Source organism: Psittacula echo, assembly GCF_963264785.1.
Source record: "Psittacula echo genome assembly, chromosome: Z".
NCBI lineage: Eukaryota > Metazoa > Chordata > Aves > Psittaciformes > Psittacidae > Psittacula > Psittacula echo.
This window is the reverse complement of record NC_137742.1, coordinates 105,687,691-105,710,284: the sequence shown is the minus strand read 5'-3', so window position 1 is coordinate 105,710,284 and position 22,594 is coordinate 105,687,691. Positions and strand designations below refer to the sequence as shown.

At 56.1% G+C, this 22,594-nt stretch overlaps 3 protein-coding genes across 5 annotated transcripts; all 3 read left to right on the top strand.

The window, feature by feature from the left end:
* Positions 1 to 3,918: 3,918 nt before the first annotated feature.
* Positions 3,919 to 19,637, top strand: IST1 (IST1 factor associated with ESCRT-III). Of its 3 annotated transcripts, XM_080638820.1 has the most exons (11): positions 3,919 to 4,290; positions 6,293 to 6,392; positions 6,997 to 7,177; positions 7,435 to 7,522; positions 7,769 to 7,852; positions 8,202 to 8,312; positions 8,677 to 8,883; positions 9,983 to 10,075; positions 11,249 to 11,294; positions 12,423 to 12,646; positions 19,604 to 19,637. In XM_080638820.1, the coding sequence occupies exons 2-10, from the start codon at positions 6,305 to 6,307 to the stop codon at positions 12,620 to 12,622; spliced, it is 1,098 nt and encodes a 365-aa protein (XP_080494946.1). In that variant the 5' UTR covers positions 3,919 to 4,290; positions 6,293 to 6,304; the 3' UTR covers positions 12,623 to 12,646; positions 19,604 to 19,637. The 3 variants fall into 3 exon arrangements, with proteins under 3 accessions (XP_080494946.1, XP_080494945.1, XP_080494947.1); XM_080638819.1 differs by lacking the exon at positions 19,604 to 19,637 and having other exon boundaries at positions 4,162 to 4,290; positions 12,423 to 13,391; XM_080638821.1 differs by lacking the exons at positions 3,919 to 4,290; positions 19,604 to 19,637 and adding an exon at positions 4,371 to 4,402 and having other exon boundaries at positions 12,423 to 13,394.
* Positions 13,571 to 17,398, top strand: DHODH (dihydroorotate dehydrogenase (quinone)). Its single transcript, XM_080638822.1, has 9 exons — positions 13,571 to 13,673; positions 13,819 to 14,019; positions 14,297 to 14,496; positions 14,698 to 14,780; positions 15,315 to 15,502; positions 15,901 to 16,014; positions 16,346 to 16,499; positions 16,567 to 16,726; positions 16,852 to 17,398. The coding sequence occupies exons 1-9, from the start codon at positions 13,656 to 13,658 to the stop codon at positions 16,904 to 16,906; spliced, it is 1,173 nt and encodes a 390-aa protein (XP_080494948.1). The 5' UTR covers positions 13,571 to 13,655; the 3' UTR covers positions 16,907 to 17,398.
* On the top strand, positions 18,328 to 21,186 carry LOC308232330 (haptoglobin-like; the record flags this gene model as incomplete). Its single annotated transcript, XM_080638405.1, has 5 exons — positions 18,328 to 18,716; positions 19,604 to 19,665; positions 19,826 to 19,927; positions 20,173 to 20,247; positions 20,423 to 21,186. The coding sequence occupies 5 exons, from the start codon at positions 18,328 to 18,330 to the stop codon at positions 21,184 to 21,186; spliced, it is 1,392 nt and encodes a 463-aa protein (XP_080494531.1).
* Positions 21,187 to 22,594: the final 1,408 nt, after the last annotated feature.

Here is a 22,594-nt window from a genome sequence, read left to right as displayed (position 1 = left end):
TCGTAAGACAGGCAAGATTTCCCATCCCAAGTTGGAGACATCACCATTGACATGTTTCTTGTATCTTTCAGTCCCTTTATTTTCTTGTGGTCCTACTTACTGCTTCTGATGGCTCCTGTTGAATAGTTGCTCTGTAGCAATGTACTCCATGCAAAGGAGGTGAACAGGTCCCAGAACTCCTCTCTATGGCATACCAGATGCCAACCTCAACATCATGCCTGCTGGTAGCATGTTTGTCAGATAGCTTCCCCCAAGACCAACACTGGAGATACAACCACTTGTACTGCAGATAAAAAAAGCTACTGTTCACTCTGAAAATAGCGTACAACTGAACTCCATCATATGTATAGCTTTGTATATAATAGTTCAAGCTTCTGAAGAACATCACCCTTATGCAGGAAACTGCATAAGTTTTCTCATGTGAAGTGCAGAAAACTGCCCACCTAAACACTCATGGAAACTCCACCTGCATCAGTAGAGCTTAATGCCTTTGGTTTCCACACATGAGAGATCACAACTCTACACCAGGGGAGACAGTGTAAATGCATGCCTTACTTAAGTCTGATCTAAACACCAGGAGTAATCTCTGGGCACTTTCAGAAGCAAAAGTGTGTGGACAAAAGACGTGATACTGGCACCACAGGACAAAGCACAGGACAAATCAGATTTCTCTAAGGAAGACAATTTCAAAGTCATTAAAATGCTATCAGGCAAATCAAAGCTACACTCTGCCCATATGGAACCCAGCACCAGAAGTAGGAATAGGAAAGCACAAGTCAGTGCAGATGCCAAAAGCTATGCCTCAGACTCTTAGATGGCCACCAAGGAAAGCTTTGTCAGCTCTCCCACACCTGGCTCTAGCAGCCAATGGAACTTCGAAGTCCCAGCAGATAAATTTCCCCAGTACACTCACTGAGTGTACAAAGTGTTAGGCTATATCCCAGTGTATTTTCCCCTAGTACAGAGAATAGCAAGCAGAGATTCCTGTTGCCATACCCATATGGAAAGGCAACACAAAGAAACAGGCAGAGACATGCAAGCCAGCAGCATCAGCAAAGTGAGGCAGTGTTAGGGCTGCAGCATTCAACTCTCTGTCCCATACCCCTGGCAGCTACTAAGCTTAGCAATCCCTAGGGCCCTCTCATCAGCCTTGCTTGCTTTCACAGATCTACAGAAGCAGGAATTTGTTTTCCTCATTCCAGACCAAATTCTAACCATGTCTCTAGCAACACAGCTGGATATGAACAAGGGCATAGCTTTAGTCCCCCAGCATTCCTCTACAATCAGTCAAACAAAAGCCATATATGTGCAGTTTTCCCTTTGAGCCAAACATCCATATGCGTCTCCAGGTCCACTAACACCTCTCTGTAGCCTGTCCACAAGAAGTGCTGATGTACAGCATCTTGGGCTCTTCAACTGCGAGGGGGCTGGCAGTGCTGGAGAAACAGAGATCTGTCCTATCAGCTCAGCTCAAAAATAAGCTAACAGATAGCATTTATCTGTCCAGTAAATTACTTAGCCACTGCCCATTCCCTGCAAGGAAAGGGCAAATGGCTTTACTTACATTATCTGGTGGGAAGCTGAGGTAGAGTGAGCTCAAGGAACGTGTCCAAGGTCAGTCAGTTGAGTCTGTGGTAGGGCAAAGATCAGAACCCAGGAATTCCTGGCTTTCTGCCACACATTTTGGCCTAGAACTTCCTTTGCTACCCAAGATGGGCCAGAGCCCTCAAGTCACATTTCTTAGTATACTAATTTGCACTTGTGACAGTGTGAATGCAAAGCACAGCAACAGGCCCTGCACATACACAACCTACTTTTACAGCATTACCTATTTGTTCAAGTCTATCCCTGCCACGTCAGGACACAGCCAGCTCCCCTGCGGCATAAAGCTCAGTTTCTTACAGTCCCCGAGATGGAAAGTGCGTAACCATCATTCCCCTCCTCCCCATCTCACTCCAAAACAATCCAGCTAGGGCAAGGATCCCAGGACACTGTTTCACATAATACTCACAGTGAACTTTGTTAGGAGTGGTCTGTTTCCGACGGGACATGTTTCCCTGACCTGGGAGCACAGACTGTTCCTTCCCTCAGCAGAGGGCTCACCTGAGAAGAGAAGAGCCTGTCACGCACACCACTGGAACCTTCTGAGCCTCTGGCCAAACACAGCTGGCTTCTCGGGTCATTCCCCACCCTTCTGCCTACAGGGCTCCTTCTACATCACCACAACCATTTTCAGTGTCAGCATACAGCATGATTCACAGGCATTTCACAAACCACTGTGTATGGGCAGTCCCACTCAGTTCTCAAGCAAAGTTATAAGCAATCCTGTCCCCAGCATACAAAAACCTAAGAGTGCCCCACTTAAGAGTGACTGCAATCTCATTCTGAACACTCTTCTCCCTCCTGTCCATTCCCACAGCCGACAGGGCAGGAGCTTTATCAAACCTGCAGACCCTGCCCCACTTCTGACTTCACATCCAGATAGAGACAGAGAGCACACAAGGCCTCACCGTTCGCAGAAGGCAGACAAGGGAGCCGGCAGCTCTGCGGTCACAGCTCCAGGCACGGCGGCAGCAGCCAGCCTGGGCACAAGACCCGTCTCAGACGGACTGACCTCACCGTCCCGCGGGCAGAGGCAGGAACAGGGGCTGCTGCGCCCTCCCTGGGTAGGCAGGCCTGAGGGCAGGCACTTGGGCACACACCCCGTGGCGTCCTCACCTGAAGAGGGACCACCGACACCGCAGCTCACATCGGGGATGCGCTGCCCCCGTTCCTCACAGGCGGAGACACACCGACCCCCTCAAGCCATACTAAGGGGGAAACGTGGCCCCCCTCAGAGGGGCAGAGGAAGGGATAAATCCCAACAGTCCCCTCAGACAAACTGACAAAAGGAGGAGCTGAACCCATTTGCCACCAGACAGACTCAGGACTCCCGTCAGCCTTCTCCGACACAGGGATTCTGTAAGCCTCCTCCGACAGACGGACACAGAGACCCCACCAGTCTCCCCGACAGAAGGAACCAGCTGTCAAAACAGCACCCAGGAGGCGGCAGGAGGGATCCAGCCCGCAGGCGGACACACAGACGCCGCTCCCCTGGCAGAGGGACGGCTAGGGGAACCCTACCCAGGGTTCCCACATACGACCGAGGTACCACTCCCCCACCCATGACAAGACGGAAGGCCCGGCCCCGCAGGCAGAGAGACCGACCCTGGGGGTCACGGCGGGGCCGCCCCGTCCCCGGCCCGGCCCGCCTTACCGGGTCCCGCTGCAGGCGCCGGCAGCCGCAGACAGACAAAGGGCCGCCGGACAGACAGACGGGCAAAATGGCGGCGCCGCCAGAGCGCGCGGCGCGGGCACGGGCAGCCCGGCCCGGTGCAGGCAGCTCTGTGCGGGCGGGCAGGGGCCACGCCGCACCCCGGGGCCGTGCTTCATTCCCCGAAGCATCTCACCTGTTGTTCATGCATCCGTCCCAGCCCGCAGTCCCCGGCCGCCCACGAGGGGTCATTCGCGCCGGTTACGGGTCTCGCAAGCCCCGGCCCCGTAGTTGAGCGCTGCCTCTCCTCACGCCCGGGGCGGGAAGTGGCTGCCCTGCTCCGCCAGAGCTGCGGAGTCTCGTGCCCTGCAAGAGCAAGAGCTGCGGATTACGATTCATTCAAAAGCCGCCGCAGTGTGAGCTTAAGCACCTGCCTGGAACCGAACCGCCCCGCGCCGTCGCGCCTCTCTGCACGAGACTTCTCCCTCCGCAGCAGCCCGCCTCGGGCCAGCTTACCCTCGGGGCTGCGCCGCACCGAGACTGCAGGCACCAGGACCCAGCTCAGCCTCGGCCCGACCCCCCTTCACGGAGCCACAACCGCCGCCTGGCCCTCAGGGAACCGCAGAACCCTCCGCCCGCCTGCGACCTGCACAGAACCTTCAGCCGAGCGGCTCCCATTCCGTGGAGGCCGGGCCCGTGGCTACGGGAACTGCCGACGGAACCTCCTCACCAGGGGTGGGTAACGGCGGACACCTATTGGGTGTCGTACTCACGCACTCGCTAGAGGTGGATCGCTCCGCTGGACCATTTAATGCCTCCTCACCGCTCTCCGGCGCCGTGGTGCTGTCTCTCCTTCCCCAGGACACCAGCTCTGGTGCGGCGGCATCACGTACCGTGTTGCAGTGCAGCTGTTGCGCCAGATCGGTCGTGTCCCGGTTGCGGTGTGGGGAGCGACGGCCCCGCGGATCCTTCCGCGCGGGGTGAGGTGGTGTGGCCGGCGCCATTTTGGGTACTGGAAGCTGCGGGGCGGACGGTCGGTGAGTGGGGCCGGGGTTGCGGCGGCCGGGGTGACGGGGCTCGATCGGGGGCCGGGGGGTGCCGGTAGCGGGAGGGGTGCCTTTCCCCGAGTGCCCGCTGGCGGGACCGAAGGTAGGTCCGGAACCTGCCCCGCCTGCACTGTGAGACCTTCTCTCGGCGCCGCCTCGCTGGGGACGGAGCGGGAAGGGATCGGGGTCTCTGCCCTCAACCCGTCACGGTGCAGCCGCGCCGATAAAGCCAACCCTGGCCTGTGCGCTGCCGGCGCGCTGCTGGGAACTAGCGCTTGCCCCTTGGAGCTGCGCGGCGAGTCGGGCCTGGTGGCGCTGCGCTGGAAGCCGCCCTGGCGAGAGCCTCGTTGCGTTGCGAGAAGAGGTTGATTTAAATCTGGTCACAGAAGCTGCGCGTCTCTAGGAAGGGACGAGGAGACAAGACAGGGAGGAAAGGATTGGGTCAGCCTTTCTGCAGCAGCGTGGCTGGAGCCTCATGCGGGGCAGTGGGGGCGACAGAACTCTTTAGAGGAGCAGGCTGGTTGGAAAAGAAGCAGTGAGCTGGCTGCTTAGTGGCTACGTTTAAATTAATCTGTTAAAACAGGTTGTTAATCAGAATAGATGTTTAGTAGGTACTTTCACAGAGACGTTGCATCTCGTGTTGAGACTGTTTCATGCTGCACTATAAAGTTCTTTTAATGTTGTAGGAGTAAGTTCGAGTTACAGAAGGGCAGAACCTTTTTTATGGCATCAGACTTTGATCATGCATATATATTTCTGTGGCAGCGGTTTTTGAGCTTGGTTGGTTCTGTGCATCACTGAAAAAACTATTGATGTGTGAATAGATCAGCTAAATAAACTGGATATACTGTAGATAAGATTTGTTACAGTGCAAAGCACTTGTTACACACAAAATGGTATCGCTATCCAAAAGTCTGATCCATTGTGGTGTTCGGGTACAAGTTAAAGTCTTTCAATGTGATAGTTCTTAAGCATTTTTGATAAATGGTTCTTGGCATAACAAAATGCTGTAACAAAATGTCTTCTGAGTTAATTTTCTGTAGGGCTGAAGAATTGGACTCATGAGAGACTGAAGACATGTCAGAGCATGCGTGTAGGAAGCAGGAAGTAGGAAGTGTGGGGGATATGAAATGGCAACTTCTTCCTCCTGGTGACAGGATTGTAACAACCTTAGTTTGTACAGTCCGTGGGTTAATTATACAGCTAGTTTACAGCTTACATATTAATAGGCTTGGTTCTTGCAGTTGATTTCATTTACTTTAAAAATGTGGTTTTGTCAATGAAGTAACAGAGAGGATTTGGCTGTGATAGTTGTCACAGATGGCATCTTGAGGCAGTAGTTTACTTCCCTCACCTTTCAAAGCATGGGAACGAAAGCATGTCTTCTAGCAGCTATGCTGTTTATTGTGAAATCTGTGAGTTTTTTCTACTCAGGCTTCTTAGATTTCTAGAGCTGAACCTCAAAACACATCTCAGTAAGCTCAGTGTACAGAACTGAGCACAGCCACACTTTCCTAGACCACTGCTGGTAGATGTTTCTCTAACGTTCTTAAAGCTTTACTGTGCTGTGCTATTGACATCAGTGGCTGGTGTCATTTACCTAGGTTAAAGAGACCCAGGCCCTTATCTTCTTGTTTTAGGATGTGTTTTCTAACCCTGTTCATATTTATGGGGTAATCCCAGGTTTTGATCATCATAAATCTGTTTCTGGGGTCCAAATTCAGTCTTATCAGAGTGGGACTATCCAGGAAGTTTCTATTCCCTGTTGTCACGGATAGGTGCAGGGTTATAAAATGGAAAAGGGAATGATGTGTGCTGTAGGTCCAGTCATATTCAGGAATAGCAAGCCTGGGCCTGTTTGTTTGGACAATTCAGTGGCAGGGTTTTTTTGGTTTGCGTTTTTTTGGGGGTTTTTTTGTCCTTGAGTAAAGCAGTGACTGCTCCTTCTGACTGGCAGCTCTTGGTTCCACTGACTTTCCCTCTTCTCCCACAGAAAGCATCTACCATGTTGGGCGCTGGGTTCAAGGCTGAGCGCTTGCGAGTTAACCTGCGCCTTGTCATCAATCGCCTCAAACTGCTGGAGAAAAAGAAGAGTGAGTATTTGAGGGGACAAGTGCAACCCAGGATGCTCTTGGGGCTCAGGAGCCTTGAGACTATTCTGGAGCCGGGGTACTTTCATGGGCCAAGTATGGAGCAGTCTTTTGCTTTGCCTTGCTGGACCTAGGCCTTGCAGTCTGCCCTGGTGTACTCAGAGGAGCAGGCTGGCCACCTTCCTTCGTGTGCAGTCTGTGGGGCACATGGGGTGGTAGCAGTGGGCTGTGTGTGGAGGGACATGCCAGTTTGCACCAGGAGGGGCTTTCCTGGGCCTTCTGTACTCACAGCATGGTGAGGAGGCTCTGCCCACCTACCCTGCTTGGACGCAGGTAAGATCCATGGCTCTCACTGGCTCTGCAGGGAAATTGAAGGGGTAGGAGTTATTTTTGGCACCTAAAAGCCCACTCTCTGTTCTTCTGTGAGTTAGTGTGCTAGCACTGAGACACAAGGGCTCAACCAAGCCATGGCTGAGTGTCTTGCATTGCAGAAGCTCGATGAAGGAGAGAGAGAAGCTTGTGGTGACTGTGTGGTGGGGACTGTGGATGGGTATGGAGGCAGCAGCTCTGCCAGCACAGTGACGGGTCTTGGGGATATGTGCTGTAGCTGAGCTGGCCCAGAAGGCAAGGAAGGAGATTGCAGATTATCTGGCAGCCGGAAAAGATGAGCGTGCCAGGATTCGTGTGGAGCACATCATCCGTGAAGATTACCTTGTGGAGGCCATGGAGATCCTGGAGCTGTACTGCGACCTGCTGCTAGCCCGCTTCGGCTTGATTCAGTCCATGAAGTAAGTCTGGCCTAGAGGGTGTGCTGTGGGACAGGGTCCAGGCCCCTGGGCTCAAGGAGGAATGCTGTTAGGGGCAGGCCTGGGGTACAGAAGGGGACCTGTGTTTGGGTGTTCTAGGCACTTCAGAGAGCTTTTTTTCTCAGGCAGGGAAGAATGGAGCCCAGCAAGGTTGATGGGACCTTCAGGCTAAGCAGATTGAGGGCAGCAAAGACTTAAGTGCTTGGTATGGAGATAGGATTGTCTTCTATTATCCATAGGGAGCTGGACTCTGGCCTGGCAGAAGCAGTATCTACACTGATTTGGGCTGCACCACGACTCCAGTCAGAAGTGGCTGAGTTGAAGATTGTGAGTAGGGTTATTTGAGAGATGTTACGTGTGCAGGGTGGGGGTGACGCTGCAAGAAGCTGGTGGATGTCTTTGGGCCTCTATTATTAAGGCAGAGAACATGTTTTTATGGGCTCTGCAGATTGAGACCCCAGTATAGGTGTCCCTGAAGCATCAGGGATGGCTAAGACTGCTCAGCTGGGGCACTCGGTAGCAGAAATGAGAGCAATCCAGCAGATACGTAGCGTGTGGTTTCTCCTGTTGCAGGTTGCTGATCAGCTCTGTGCCAAGTACAGCAAGGAGTATGGGAAGCTGTGCCGGACAAACCAGATTGGGACAGTCAATGACAGGGTAATGAACTGGTGGAACAGCAGCAGCCAGCTGGAGCTGGCAGAACAGACTTGCCTGCTGTGGCTTTCTGCCCCCTTTTTGGGTCACCAGTGGCTGATGCCTGTGTCTCATGCAGGGTAGGGTCCTGCCTGTGCTGGAGCACAGTGCTGAGGTCCCTGGTGGTGGGGCCATGCTGTGTTGGCTGCAGATGGAAAGGAGCAGCACACATGGAGCCCTGGCCTGTGGCTGCCAGCAGCCTCCCTTGCAGCAGTGCTGTTCTGGGAGGAAGGGCATCCCTCCCTGTAGCAGCTGGGATGGAGCTTTGCTGCACTGCCCAGTCCCATGAGTGTCTCTCAACCTTGTGTTCTAGCTGATGCACAAGCTGAGTGTGGAGGCACCACCCAAGATTCTGGTGGAGAGATACCTCATCGAGATTGCTAAGAATTACAATGTGCCCTATGAACCTGACTCTGTGGTGATGGTGAGTGAGGCATCTGCAAATCTGGACCTCCTTTTAGTGTTCCAGTGGCTGAAATATGTGGGCTTTCAGAGCACAGGGCTGTGACATTGCAACAAGCTCAGTGATAATTGTGCTTTGGTATTTTGTAGATGGCCTTTGCGTACACAATCTCTGGTCCTTCCCACAGCCCTATAGCATGTGGCCATAGTTAGCCATGCTGTAGTCTGGTTACCTTTCTGATTCCCATTAATATCACTGGGTAGCTGCTGTCTATTCTGTCCTCATGGTGTTGTCCCATCTTGTACTAGTGGCATCTAATGCTCTTCAGAGGGATGGGATCAGAATAGGGATATGTTGGTGAGCAGAATTCTTCCACCCTCTCCAGGCTGAAGCCCCTGCAGGCGGAGAGGCAGATCTTATTGATGTGGGATTTACTGATGATGTGAAGAAGGGTGGCCAAGGAGGGGGAGGAGGTGGTGGATTTACAGCCCCAATGATTGGTCATGATGGATTAGTACCCATGCCAGTGATGATGCCTATGCCCATGCCAACGCCAGCTCCACCCTTCTCCTATCCACCTCCAAAGGGATCGGTAAGTGCCTTTGCTTTGATGTTCCCTTTTTCTGTGGAAGACTCCAGTTGTGGTGCTTAGCTTATGCCTGCTACCTTGGAAGTGTCTGTACCTGATAGCTTGATGTGTCAGAAGGGTATCATGTTGGTGTGGGACTGCTTGGGATGGAAACTGTTGGCGGTGCGGCTGAAGCTTCATGTTGCTTCTTGACTGTGGAGGTTCCTAGCCCTGTTCTCCAGCCAGCCCTCTTTGCCTTCAGGGAACAGGGGAGTCCAGACTTAACTCCTGAGTCAGTCTTCTGACTGCCAGACTTTTGACCATGGGTTGGAGCTGCATTTTGACGTTGGTAGGCTGGTAGTGTGCCAAGATTCAGTTAAGGAAATGAGGTGAGTTTTGTAGGGTGGGAACAGCACATAAGAATGCAGAAGTGCTCTGCCTTCAGACCTGCAAGGGAAGGAGACCAGGCCAGTGGCTCTTGGAGATGTCTTATTGTGAGGCTGGAAGGTGGGAACTGGAAAGAGCACTGCTCTCCGAATGCAGCCATTTACAGGGTATCTGTATAGACTGCAAAGTGGCAGAACAGTGGGATGGGTTGGAGTCTTTATATGATTCCAGCAGTGCTGCAGTGGTTTTTCTAGAGAATCTGGGCCAAGCATCATCAGATGGCTGTTGTCCCAGGCATAAATACAGTGAGGACTTGTGCCAAGTGTCTTTTGAGGCACTTCTTTGTTAGAAGTAAGGGTAATACAAAGCCTTGAGTGAGCCAGAGATCTCCTTTCTCCTTTGTGATGTTGCACTCTGGAAAATGGCTCTTGTGTGCTTAATGCAGGTTATTGCCCTCTTTGTCCTGGTACATCTAACGCCTTGAAAGCTGAAGTGTTTAGTCATGATGGCTCTTTAAAATAAGCCACAGTCCTGTTACCTGGGTTTGGTTGTTCCAGGTGACTACATCTGGCTTAATACTTGTGAATTTTTTCCGTACAAGTATAAACTATACTGGGTTGGATACTTCCCTGCATTTACCTCAGATTACTTTCTCTGACTCCCACAGCAGCTGTAGGTGTCATGGTTACTCTCCCAGGTGAGTAGTTTGGTGCATGACTGTAATCTCTCTGTACAGGAGAACTTCGGTGGTGTTCCAGTGGGGACCTACCAGCCTTTCACCAACATTCATCCACCACCAGTTCCAGCAACCCCACCAACATACGAGTCTGTAAGTGCCTGAGCTGGATCACCATTGTAGGCAGCACAGGGAACTGCAAGAAGAGGGCTGTGGTAGCCACAGAAAAGGCAAATGTTGATGAAGCACATTGCTGCCGACCTGTGTAGCTCTGGGGGTGGTGCTTGGTGTTGCTTACAGTGTGGTGAATCACTGAGTGCATGTGATGGGAGGATGACTTGTGACCTCATTCAGCTGTGTGGTTTGCCTGCAAAAGAAAACCAGGATTTATTTTACTCTTTGTTAAAATGGTGATAAACAGTTAACAAGTAGAGTCCACAAATTCTGATTTTTTTTAACGTGAGGGCATATTGCCTTTGGTCTCCTTAATTATGGCTTTTGAACTAACACATAGTTAGCCTGGATGACAGTTTTAGCTGACTTAAATGATGTGTGTTTAAACACTTCCTCTCCCAGACTTTTCTCAGTCCTTGGGGACAGCAAAGGAGAGGATGGACTCTTTTCTTTCTCTGCTTGTCTATGGTTTTGTTGCTGCAGTTCATGACCACACCTCCCATCTTGCTTTCAGTGACATGCTACTTGTTTTTGTAGTATCCTGGGTATAGGGATGAGCATCACCAAACACCCCTGAGTGCTGACACCTTGTACCAGCTGTACAGCAGCCTTTGGGTGCAAGAGGTGTAGGCACAAACACCAGAGTTGTTAGCTGGGGGGGGACAGATGTCACTGGCTGCAGCCTGCAGGGAATGAGGAGTTATGCCAGCACAGCTGACCATGGGCCTTTGTCCCAACTGGATGAAGAGCTGAGATGGGGTCATTTCATACCTTGCTACTGATTACAAGGACGTGTCTGTCCTTTATGAAAGAAAGGAAGTGGTGGCTGTGATTACAGCCATGAATGAAGAGAGCAGTCTTATCACACTTATGTCTGTAATAAATATTTCAGACCTGCTAGTGGACATGCTCTGTTAATCCAGTTCTGGAATATGGCCAGTGGAGATGCTTTAATTGACAGAGAGGGAAACTCAAAGCACTGCCTCCTTTTCTGGGGTAGAAAGGCAGGTTCCTGTGAGTATGCTGGGAGCCAGGGTGTCCTGCCCACTCTGCACTGGTGAGGCTGCTGCTGCCCATGAGCAGTGCCTACACATCAGCAAGATCCTCTGACATGTAGCAAAGAACTGTAGTAAGTAACAGAGTCTTTTTCAGATTGCCGAGCCTAACTCTGACAATGACACTCCTGCGCCGGTGCCTGGTGAGTACATCCAGAGGTTTGGGAAACCTGGGGTGGTCAGGGGTTATACTTAGCTCAGAATCCTGATGTCCCTGGATGGAAGCTTTCCTCATAGGGAGCAATTTGTACAACCTGATGCATTTTAAGAGCATGATTTGAGTCTGGAGAGGATTCTGACAGAAGTGCAAAGTATCCTCTCAAAACAGGGCAGATCCAGACTTCCACTGGGAAACTCAAGAACTAGAGTCTGACATAGGAGTCAGTACTAGGTGTCCAGTTTAAGCTGTCTCATCAGACCAGAAATGGGGTGTTGCAGGATAAAATGAGAAAACAACAGCTCTAAGTGATAATGTATTTTTACACAGTGTAAATAATACTGCTCTGCAGCAAGAGAATGAAAGAAGTATGTATGAAGAAGGTAGATAGGTTTTGTATTAATGTCAGTGTTGAGGTTGCATACAGCAGAGCAGGGCTAGTGGTGATAAGCTGTTATCCCTTGGTCTATCTGCCTAAAGTCTTATGAGGTGCTTCTTGCAATGTAATTAGATCATAACAAATTTTTCCTGTCTTGTGCAGTGTGATTTTGTTCTGTGTGTTTTGAAAGCAGTTGTTAACTCTAGCACTTGATAAAGGCTGAGAGGCTTTTTAGAGTAAGTACACCCTTGCCAGCTCCAGCAAGGTTTTCTCTGGGGAGTGTTCATGTGTGCTGAAGAAGATAGGCCTCTGGGTGCACTGGATCTGGCTGTATGCTTCAGTCTCAGCTGTGTGACAGTGTGATACCGGCGTGTGTCTCTAGGAGGTGCTGGAGTGAGGAACCCGGGGCTTTGGATACTGATGGTACAGTCCCTCCACTGCAGCGAGGGGAGCTCCAGCCCGGCCGCAGGGGGCTGTAGGCTGCGGAGAGGCTTCTGCTGCAGCCTCAGCACAGGGCTGCAGGTCTGGATCTGCCTTGGCTGGTCCTCCTTCCAGCCACCTAAAGCTGAGATGTGGTTTTCCCCAGTGAGTCTGTGTGATGTGAGCTACCTGACCACTGGTCCTGTTCTGAAAACCATGTTGGTACTGCTGGTTTTAGTAGAACAGCCTTTCTTTTGTGTGGCCTCTTGTGTCTGTGGTACTGAGGTAAAATGGTATTTTTCTTACTCTAAATAGGGCCCGGGCCCAAGTCAGAGGCTTCTCCTAAACCAAAGGCTGGAGCTCCTAATACCATTGATAACTTTGTGCTGCCTGAACTGCCATCTGTACCAGACACGCTGCCAACAGCATCGGCTGGTGCCAACTCTTCTGTCTCTGAAGACATTGACTTTGATGATCTTTCTAGGAGATTTGAGGAGCTGAAGAAGAAAACATAAAACTGACTGGGCTGTAACCCCAAGGTGCGGGGTAGGAGCTGTGATGGCTCTTCTCACTGAAACTGACTCCCCTTGAAATTTGTTTTGTCTCTTAACCTCAAATGAATGCACTCTTCTTTTTGAGCTCTTTTCTCACTGTACTTAAACCAACTGCTGCCACTGTCCTGACCTTTGTTGGTCCAGGAGGTGAGCTGCAGGAAGCCTGGTGAGACTGGAGCAGGAAACAGCTTCTGTCTGTCTGGGAAGCTGTACAGAGAAGCTGTGCTTGGCCTTCAGTCTCAAGGGCAGCATTGCCCACAGGCTCCCCCTCTCTGCTCTATGGCATCTGTGGTGAGGGTGATTAAGTCTCTCTGTTAGGATTTCCACCTAACTGGGGCTGACGTGGGGAACATGGTTGTGTGTGAGGAGATGTGACATTGCGCTTCAGGCTGTGCCCATCTGCCAGCTCCCTGGCTCCAGCAGTATCTGGTCACAGTTTGCCTGATGTTCTCTTTCACTCCCGCTGGATGCTTGAATCCTCTCCATGGTGTTGGCCATGTCCTCAGCCCTGTTCCTTGTCCTGACCCCACGGGAACTGCAAGCGGGCCAGGGAGAGGAACTTGCAGGTGCTGGCTGGGAACTGAGCGTGCAGGTTGATCAAGGCTGAGGAGCCCTGACAGGATGCGTGGCAGCAGCTCTGCTCACACGGGGCACGGTGGAGGGTGCTGGTTGTACCCGTGCCCCCTGTGGCACACTCTGGTGTCTGTACATAACGCTTCAGCGGACCGTACCTTGGCGCTCGGGTGATTTGTACGGTGCGAGTTGGTTCCTAATAAAGCCGGGGCTGGAGCCGCCGTGTCCAGTGCTGCGGGGACCGGGCACGAGAGGAGGGGACCCCCGGGCTGCAGTGGGGTGAAGGCGGGCTCGCTCCGGGCTCCGCCCCCTCGGCTCTCACCCCAAGGACTGTCGTTCCGCTATTGGCTGCACGGTCCGGCCTCAGCCAATCACCGGGGCGGGGTCGCGGAAGTGACCTTCCACGTGTCGGGCTGAGCAGATGGCGGCGCCGCTGCGCGTGAGCGGCCGGCGGGCCACGGGCGGGGAGGGGGACGTAGGGGAATAGGGATGGAGCGGGGTGGGGGGGATGAGGCGGGGCCGGTACGGGAGGGCTGTGGTGCGGGCACCTTCCTGGCGTTGTCGCTGCCGACCATCTCCCGTAGGGGCGGCTGCGGGCGCTGGCGGCGGCGCTGGGCGGCTGCGGCCTGCTGCTGGGCTCGACGCTGGCGGCGGGCGATGAGCGGCTCTACGCGGCGGCAATGCCTGCGCTCCGCGCTCTACCCCCCGAGACCGCGCACAGGCTGGCTCTGCGCTTCGCTGCCCTGGGGCTGCTGCCTCCCGCCCGTCCCGACGGCCCAGCGCTGGTGCGACTTTGCGGTGGGCGGGCTCAGGGGCGGGAGACGGGCGGGGGGCAGCGGGCATGGCTGGGAGAGCGGGCAGGTCCTCGGCGGGCCGCTCCGCGGGGGGCCATGAGCTCTGCCAGCCCGCGGAGGTGCCCACCGGGGCTCCTGGAGTGGTCCCGGGCTCAGAAGATGGCCCTGGCGGGAGCATAGGCTCCCGGGCAGAAGAAACGGAGAACAGGGTCTGGGGCGGGGCTCTGGTTCCCGGCTGACCGTGTGTGACCCTGCTCCTGCCCCGCAGGAGGTGCGAGTGCTCGGGCACCGGTTCTGCAACCCGGTGGGCCTGGCGGCTGGCTTCGACAAGCACGGCGAGGCCGTGGATGGGCTCTACAAGATGGGCTTCGGCTTTGTGGAAGTCGGGACTGTAACGCCCCAGCCCCAGGAGGGGAACCCCAGGCCCAGGGTGTTCCGGCTGGTGGAGGACGAGGCAGTCATTAACAGGTGGGACCCGAGGGTGCAGCTCTGCAGCGTCCCATGGGCTGCCCACGCGGGGCTGGGTGTTTGGGTGGTAGTGGCTCTGCTGTGGTGGCTCCTCTGTGGGATGAGCTGAGCAGAGCTGAGCTGTCTCTTCCTGTTTCTCTTGTGTCCTGCTTGGGTCTTGTGGAACCAGCACAGCCCTGAACCTTGCCTGTTGTGGTGCAGGTATGGGTTCAACAGCCATGGCCATGCTGCAGTGGAGCGTAGGCTGCGGGCCCGCCAAGACACACAGCTCCGGCTCACTGGTGGTGAGGCAGCTTATCAGCCTTTGCTCTTGGAGTCTGCAGGGTGGGTTTGGGGTCTCCCATGTAGTTTTTTGTCTCCAAGGGTTCCATGTAGGCCAGGAAGAGTGTGTAAAACCAGTGTCCAAGCATGGGAGGGCCCTGGCCAGAACAAGGCACACTCAAACAGCAGGAACCCTCTTGGGGCTGTAGCTCTTCTCTTTGGGACTGTGACCAGCACCTTTCTCCAGGCATTTGCTCTGCAACAGAGGCTACGTTTGCTGCTTTGGGCAGGATGTGTCTGCTGACAGCAGCCAGAGCTGGGCAGTTTCCAAGAGCAGTCTGCTGTGTGGCCAGGCTGGAGGCTGCGGTGCTGGAGGTGCTAACTGGGGCAGCTGTGGTGATGCTTCTGTGCTTGCAGGACGTTCCCAGGCAAACCCCCATGAAACACATGGTCTGCATATCCCCATCTTGATTTTAGCTGGTGCTGGGGCTCCCGTGTCAGATGCTCTGGGCAGTGGGTGGTCCTGCTGCTATGCTTCAGCCATGTCTGTGTTCCAGTGGGGATGCCCCTTGGAATCAACCTGGGCAAGAACAGGAGCTCTACTGATGCTGCAGCTGACTACGTGGCTGGGGTGGGGACACTGGGCCCTTTGGCTGACTACTTGGTTGTGAACGTGTCCAGCCCAAACACACCAGGGCTGCGGCACCTGCAGGGCAAGGCTGAGCTGCAGGACCTGCTGACCAAGGTGGGTGACCCTCCCAGCCAGCCCAGACCACAGCTGCACCAGTGTGTGCATCCTGTGCCCTGGTAGTGCCTGCTTTGCTCCAGCCGGGTTTGCCAGCACAGGGAGGAGCATGGTGGCACCCTGGAGAGTTGGGCAGAGCCGCCAAGATGTCCCCTGGTCAGCTGCTGGCACAGGGCTCACTGGGGCACTGTGCTCCATCAAGAGGCACATAAGCAGTGGGGCACTGCCCTCCGCTTTGCTTCCCTGCCCCATGGCACTGGGACTCACTGTGGGCCTGTGTGGGTTGCGTGCCCTGGCAGCACGTGAGGAAAGCGGGGCCCATCCCGTGCTGCTGCTGGCGGTGGGTGCACGCGTGTCCCCCGCACACGTTGCTCTGCGCCCCATGCACTGCCCTGCAGGTACTGGCGGCACGGGACGCATTGCCCTGCGCACACAAGCCAGCTGTGCTGGTGAAGATCGCCCCTGACCTCAGCACACAGGACAAGCAGGACATTGCCAGCGTTGTCTGTGAGGTGAGGAGGGGGGAGCGGGGAGCTGGGTGCTGTGTCCTGCCTCACCTCCTGCAGCGCGATCGCAGGACCACTGTGCTCCTGGCGAGTCACCTCCGAAGGGACAGGTGGACCTGCAGCACTCTGGCTGCTGTAGGGACAGTGCCCTGTGTAGCTCTGAGTCTATGAGGGCCTCTCTGTGTCACCCAGAGGCAGTGATGAGAGGTGGCTGCTTTGTCCCAGGGCACGTTGCTTGTGCGTGTCCCTAGGAGGTGCTGGCCTGGTGGCCGGGGGGGTGTGTGAAAGTGGAGGTTGCTCATGGACCTCATGCTGCTGCCCCCCCCCCCCCCCCCAGCTCGGTGTGGATGGGCTGATTGTGAGCAACACCACAGTGAGCCGCCCCAGCAGCCTCCAGAGCAGGCAGCGCTCGCAGCCTGGTGGCCTCAGTGGGAAGCCCCTGCGGGAGCTCTCCACGCAGACCATCAGGGACATGTACACCCTCACCCGAGGTAGGGGCAGGGGCCTGGGGGCACGGCCGGTGTCGCCCGTGCTGTCCTGACCCTGTATCTGCCACAGGCCAGGTGCCCATCATCGGGGTGGGTGGTGTGAGCAGTGGGCAGGATGCCCTGGAGAAGATCCGTGCTGGAGCCTCGCTTGTGCAGATGTACACAGCGCTGGTGTACCACGGGCCACTGGTGGTGCGGGCAGTGAAGCAGGAGCTGGAGGAGCTGCTGAGGTGAGTGAGGGCCAGGCACGTCCCCAGGGCAGCTCCAGGCAGCCGTATTCCAGTGCTCAGGCACAGTACTGCTGGGCTGAGGCACGGTGCCAGGCCGGCCCGTGGGCACACACTGTCCCTCGTAGGGAGCAGGGCTTCAGGAACGTCATGGAGGCAGTTGGAGCTGATCACCAGTCCTGACATGCTGCGGAACCAAGGTCACGCTGGAGGAGCTCTGGACAAGCAGGGATGTGTCTGATGTTTCCAGTGCTGGGCAGGCTGGGACTAAGCTGAGGCCCTGGTCCCAGCCCTTGGGAAGGGTCAGTGCTGATGGGGAGCAGGAGAAGGGGCCTGCTGCTGGTGCTGCTGTCCAGGGCTGTATTTTGGCTCTCCTGTGTTTGGGCTCCCCAGCAGAAAGCAGCATTGGGTAAGACTGCTGGCTGGTGAGGAAGGCCCCTGAGGGTCAGCCCTGTGCGCTGTGGGGTGTCCTCTGTCCTAGCTCCTGCTGCTGCACTTCCCATGGAGGGCTTGCCTTCCCTTGTGTTACTGCCAGAGCCATGGGCCAGTGTATGGGGTGTCCCTCCTGCCTGGGCCCCACAGCCCCTGCTGTGCCTGGTCCTGCAGCACAGCACCACAGCAGGATCCACCCTCCTCCCTTCTCCACATGCGGTACTGATGCAGACCTTGGTCCTGCCCGAGCATCAATAAATATTTGTCTCCCCTGGTCCTGTGTGTGCTTTGGGGACCCCCCAGGGTCAGAGGGAAGCAGTCCAGAGGGCTTAGCTCTCTCTGCTGTTCCTTGTCAGAGCATGTTTTCCCCTTGGCAGAAGCCCTGTGGGTAGCCCGGCTCTGGGATGGATCTGCACAAAACTCACCAGGGGTTCGTTTGCAGAGAGCTCTGCCTGAAGCTGGGCCCCGGCAGGTGCCAAGCGCTGTCTTCCCTTTGCTGACAGTACATAGGTGTTTGGAGAGAGCTATGGTTATGCCCTGTCGGTTGTTATGAAAAGGCCCTGTTTGTTCATGCTTCTGGAGTCAGCTTTGCCTTTGGAGCCTCCTGTGTTGACTATGGCTTTACCCTGGACTCCCTGTGGTCATCTCCAGCTTTTCTTGAGCAACACAGCTTGACCTGGACACAGTGTTCCTCCTTCAGCCCCACAGACGACCCTGCAGAGCAGGATTGCAACACACCACTTCACCAGCCTTGTTTACAGGAGGAGCAGAAGTGCTGACCCTGCTGTCTGTGGCTGCAGGCTCACATCGGGGCTGCCTCCCTCCTGCACCCTGCTTCTGCAGCCCTCTGCTTCTTCATCTCCGAGGTGTTCTGCTTATTGCTGCTCTAAGCCTGCTACCAAATGTGACAGCACCTTTCTGAGCGCTGGTGCAGTTCATGGAGCAGAGCCCTGATGCATTGTGCTGGACTCCAGCTTTCTGTGTTTCAAATGTGGCTGCATGAGGGTGACTGGTGCTGGGCCAGAGCTGTCCAGCCCTGCGTGGTTTGTGGCACAGGCACCCCATGAGAGGGGAGGAAGCTTGCACAGGGTGGGAAGGCCCTTGCTGAACTGTGGGAGCAGCCAGGCCCCTTCTGAGCCCGGAGGGCTGGAGGACAGGAGGGTGCTGGTGAGATGCCTGCAGGCCCAGCTTCAGTAGTGACAGGGGGGTGCGTGTCCCCCGCACGCTGCCCTTGGCTGTGCTGCTGGAAGCAGACCCCGCTGCCCAGCGCCGCGCTGCCCTGTGCTGCTCCGCGCCACTGCAGCCGCTTCCAGCTGGGCTCTGTCCAGCGGCCGCTGCACCAGTTCCCGTCAGGCTGGGCCGGCCCCGGCCCTACGGACAAACCAGTGCCCCGAGGGGCTTTGGCCGCGGGTGCGCGGGAAGGGGCGGGTGCTTGCGGGAAGAGGTTGGCCCGGTCGCGGTGCCTTGGACCCTTCAGCGGAACGGACACGCTGCACCCTCGGCCGGCTGGGCTGTGGCTGCACAGGGCACTGTGGGGCGGCAGGGTGCAGGGTGTACCCCGGTGTGAGGGCTGGCAGGGAGGGTGCAGGGTGTACCCCGGTGTGACGGGTGGCAGGATGAAGGGTGCCCCCTTTGTGAGGGTGGCAGGGAGGGTGCAGGGTGTTTGGGCAGAACCAGGCACAGGGTGGACGGGGCTCGGGCCCTGTGCCCATCACCTGCCAGCCGCGGATGGGTGCCAGTGCTCTGCGGGGCTAGCACGTGCCCTGCAGGGCCTGCTCAAGGCAATGGCACAGGGCAGTTCTGCAGGGCTGGCTCTGCTTCCTGAAGGCCTCAGTCGATGTCATGGTGTCAGGGCACCCAGGGCTGCAGTCAGATCCCTTCCTGCATGTTTGTAGCTGCAGGATCCCGGAACATCTTGGCATGGGCTGCCCGGGGGCTTGGCCAGCTCCAGGACCTGCTCCAGGCTGGCCACCAGCCAGCCAGGGTTGTTTGTGCGCTTTGTGCTGGGAAGGGTGCTGGCTGCAGGCAGCGGGGTCAAGAGGTCTGGAGCAGGGGCTGCCCCTGGGCAAGGGAGGTGACAATAAAAGGCGTTAAGAGGGAGCCCGGAACAGCACCAACCTGCAGGAAGAGGCTGCTGTGAGCGGAGGGAGCCATGAGCATGGGGTGAGCAATGCGCTGTGTCTGCCTGGCTTGTCCTGAGGACCCAGCCCTGCTGGGGGCTGTGGCAGAACCGGAGTAGGGTTGGAGATGCTCCAGGTCTCAGCACTGCAGCCTCATCCTCCACAGCAGCAGGGTCTGGGTCTGACTCAGGCAACTTCTCCAGCCTGTGTCTGGTGCCCAGAGCCCCTGGAACAGAGCATGAGCCTGGCCAGAGCGCTGGTTGTGGTGGAGCCCAGGCTCCTGCAGGGGTAGGAGTCCTCTACTGAACGTGTCCCTTCTTCCCTGCAGACCTGCAGTGCTGCTGGTTGCTGGCCTGGCCTGGACTGTGTTGGAGACTGCGGCTGCCTCCGGTACCTTACAGGGCATGGGTGGGAGCTCAGGGGCACGGACAGCATCAGGGGCAGTGGGGCAGGTGTGGGGGAGGGAGATGGGACTGAGGGGGACCCGCTGGAGGTGGGGGCTCTGTCTTGGACTGTTCCTCCCAGCCAGCTGAGCCTCTACTTCCTGCAGAGTGGAGCTGTGTAAAGCCTGCGGAGATTGAGCATGGGTACGTGGAGCACCTTGTCAAGTACCACTGTGACCCGTACTACCAACTGCGTGGCGCTGGTGACGGTGAGGCACAGGGCCTGGGCACAGCATCCAAGGATGGGGCTTGTCCCCTGCTACAGGTGCTGCACAGAGCTGCCCTTGCTCCAGTGCTGGATAATGCAATCCTGTCCTGTCCCATCCCCCCCGGCTTCCTTGGGGGTACAAGTAGCTCCCCAAGCTTGGGGAGGTACAAGTACCTTCATGCCTCCCTGGCTGTGGGGCTTTCCCCTGAGCAGAGTAGAGGTGCTGACTCTGGTTTCCCTCCAAAGGGACATACAAGTGTGACAAGAATAACACATGGGTGAGCCTTGGAGCTGGCAAGGAGGCACCTGTCTGTGAGCCAGGTGAGAGCAGAGCTGCAGGGGCTGCAGCAAGCAGGGTGGCGGGAGGCTGGCAGTGTCTGCCTGTGCAGCCAAGGGGCTGCAGGGGCTGCTCACACGTTCAGTGCTGCTCCCTGGGGCTGCTGCTGGCACCTGCAAGCCTCAGGGGCTCACCAGGGCCCTGCTCTGCCCCATGCAGTGTGTGGGAAGCCGAAGAACCCCCCAAGGCAGATGCAGCGCATCATCGGGGGCCTGCTGGCTGGGAAGGGCAGCTTCCCCTGGCAGGGCCGGCTGGTGACACGCCACAACCTCACTGTGGGGGCCACGCTCATCAGTGACCAGTGGCTGCTGACCACGGGCAGGAACGTGTACCTAAACCACAGCGACAGCACCAAGCCGGAGGAGATTGCCCCTACACTGCAGCTCTTCCTGGGTGGCCGGGAGCAGCCTGCCCTGGCCATTGAGCACGTGGTGCTGCACCCTGGCTACCCAAAGGCTGTGGATCTGGCCCTGTTGAAGCTCAAGGAAAAGGTGTTCCTTGGAGAGGAGATAATGCCCATCTGCCTGCCCCAGAAGGACTATGTGCAGCCAGGGCGTGTGGGTTACGTCTCAGGCTGGGGCCGTGGTGCCACCTTTGCCTTTCCCAGCATGCTGAAGTATGTGATGCTGCCAGTGGCAGAGGGTGAGAAGTGCCGGCAGTACTACGGGGCACGGAACGCGTCCTCCTGGGTGCAGCCCCTGCTCACCGATGACACCTTCTGTGTGGGCATGAGTGAGCTGCAGGAAGACACATGCTATGGGGATGCCGGCGGTGCCTTTGCCGTGCAGGACCCTGACGACAACACGTGGTATGCAGCTGGCATCCTCAGCTATGACAAGACCTGTAGCGCCTCCAAGTATGGTGTATATGTGGACGTGCAGCGCGTCCTGGCCTGGATCAAGGACACGGTGGCAATCGGCTGAGGAAGGGCCGTGCACAAATAAAGCTGCCCCGCACCCACCACAAGCAGGCTCTGTCTGTGTCTCTCTCTGTGCACAGTGTGTGCATGCCCTTCGTGGGGCGATGCCGGTGGGGTCTGTGCAGGGCTCCTCTGTGGGGGTGCCTGGGGGGCCTTGTCTGCAGGGGCTGCCTCGGGCTCTGTGGGGTTCTCTTCTTCCCCCTGGGTGTGGGGTGTCCTTCTCCCCCCATCCTGTGTGGGTGTCCGTGAGAACCCCAAACGAGACTGGTGGGGGTCTGTGGGTGGTTGGGGAAGAGCAGCTGGAAACTGCTCATGGGAAAGGAGCTGGGGGTGCTGACTGATGGAGCTGAACATGAGCAGCTTGTGCCCAGGCAGTCAGGAAGCCACCAGCATCCTGGCCTGTACCAGCACCAGTGTGGCAGCAGGGCCAGGGCAGGGATTGTGCCCCTGCACTGGGCACTGGTGAGGCCTGATTCTGAGAAAACTCCAGGAACGAACTCACCAACAGAGTTTCCAGTTGACAAGCAGGTATTCTTTATTGCGGCACCAGGAGACACGAGGGACAGCTCCTCCTAACGTGTATCACCGTATTGCTACACAAGCCATCCTTATATAGTCCCTGAGCATACATACATATTCATGAGGCTATGTATGAATTACATCATTTTCCAGAAAGTTTCCCGCATGCATACAAAAATGTGGTGGTGGTCTTTAAGGGTCGTTTACTTCTCTCAACAATCTTCATAACTTCTGGCAGTCTTTGAAGCACCAGCTTAATTAACATTACAGACATAGCAATTATCCTACTTATCAGTTAGTTTAACTGCTCCCACCCTGGACATCTGCTAGTCCCGGATGCTCCCCAGTAGGTGTTTACAGCAGCTTAATGGGTTCATTAACACCACAAACATAGCAATCATCCTGTCCTTCTACTTATCAGTTAGTTTAACTGTGCCCACCCTGTGCATCTGCTAGTCCCAGATACTCCCCATCCCCAGGTCCTGTTTTTCTATTCTGCTTTTCTTACACTTTTTGGGCTAAGGTCCTAAAACTATGTCAACTACCTTCAAGCACCGCAGTTATTTTCCATTACAAAGCCATCAAAGTTAACATTACTTAGAACTGATAACATTGTGCTTTTGTGATTCCTTGTCTCAGGCCGCACCTCGAACCCTGCGCTCAGCTCTGGGCTCGGCCACCACCGGCACCACGGGCTCGGGACGCGCACAGCGGCGGAGAACGCACGTGCAGCGCGCGCTCACACCGGCTCAGCGGTGCCCGCGCGGCGGCTCCGGAACCCCTGCGCGGCTCGCTTCCGGCCGCGCCCGCCACACCCGGAAGTTCCCCGGCGGCCACATGACCCCAAACAATTTCCTCACACCGGAAGTCCGCCAAGGGACAGGTAGCACGTC

Bases quoted from the DNA above. Each gene is read 5' to 3' on its own strand.
- IST1 (XM_080638820.1), top strand. From the start codon at position 6,305: ATGTTGGGCGCTGGGTTCAAGGCTGAGCGCTTGCGAGTTAACCTGCGC. The intron at 7,178-7,434 runs GTAAGTCTGGCC...TATTATCCATAG, and splicing joins GGCTTGATTCAGTCCATGAA to GGAGCTGGACTCTGGCCTGG. The intron at 8,313-8,676 runs GTGAGTGAGGCA...CACCCTCTCCAG, and splicing joins AACCTGACTCTGTGGTGATG to GCTGAAGCCCCTGCAGGCGG.
- DHODH (XM_080638822.1), top strand. The intron at 15,503-15,900 runs GTGGGTGACCCT...ACTGCCCTGCAG, and splicing joins TGCAGGACCTGCTGACCAAG to GTACTGGCGGCACGGGACGC. The intron at 16,015-16,345 runs GTGAGGAGGGGG...CCCCCCCCCCAG, and splicing joins TTGCCAGCGTTGTCTGTGAG to CTCGGTGTGGATGGGCTGAT.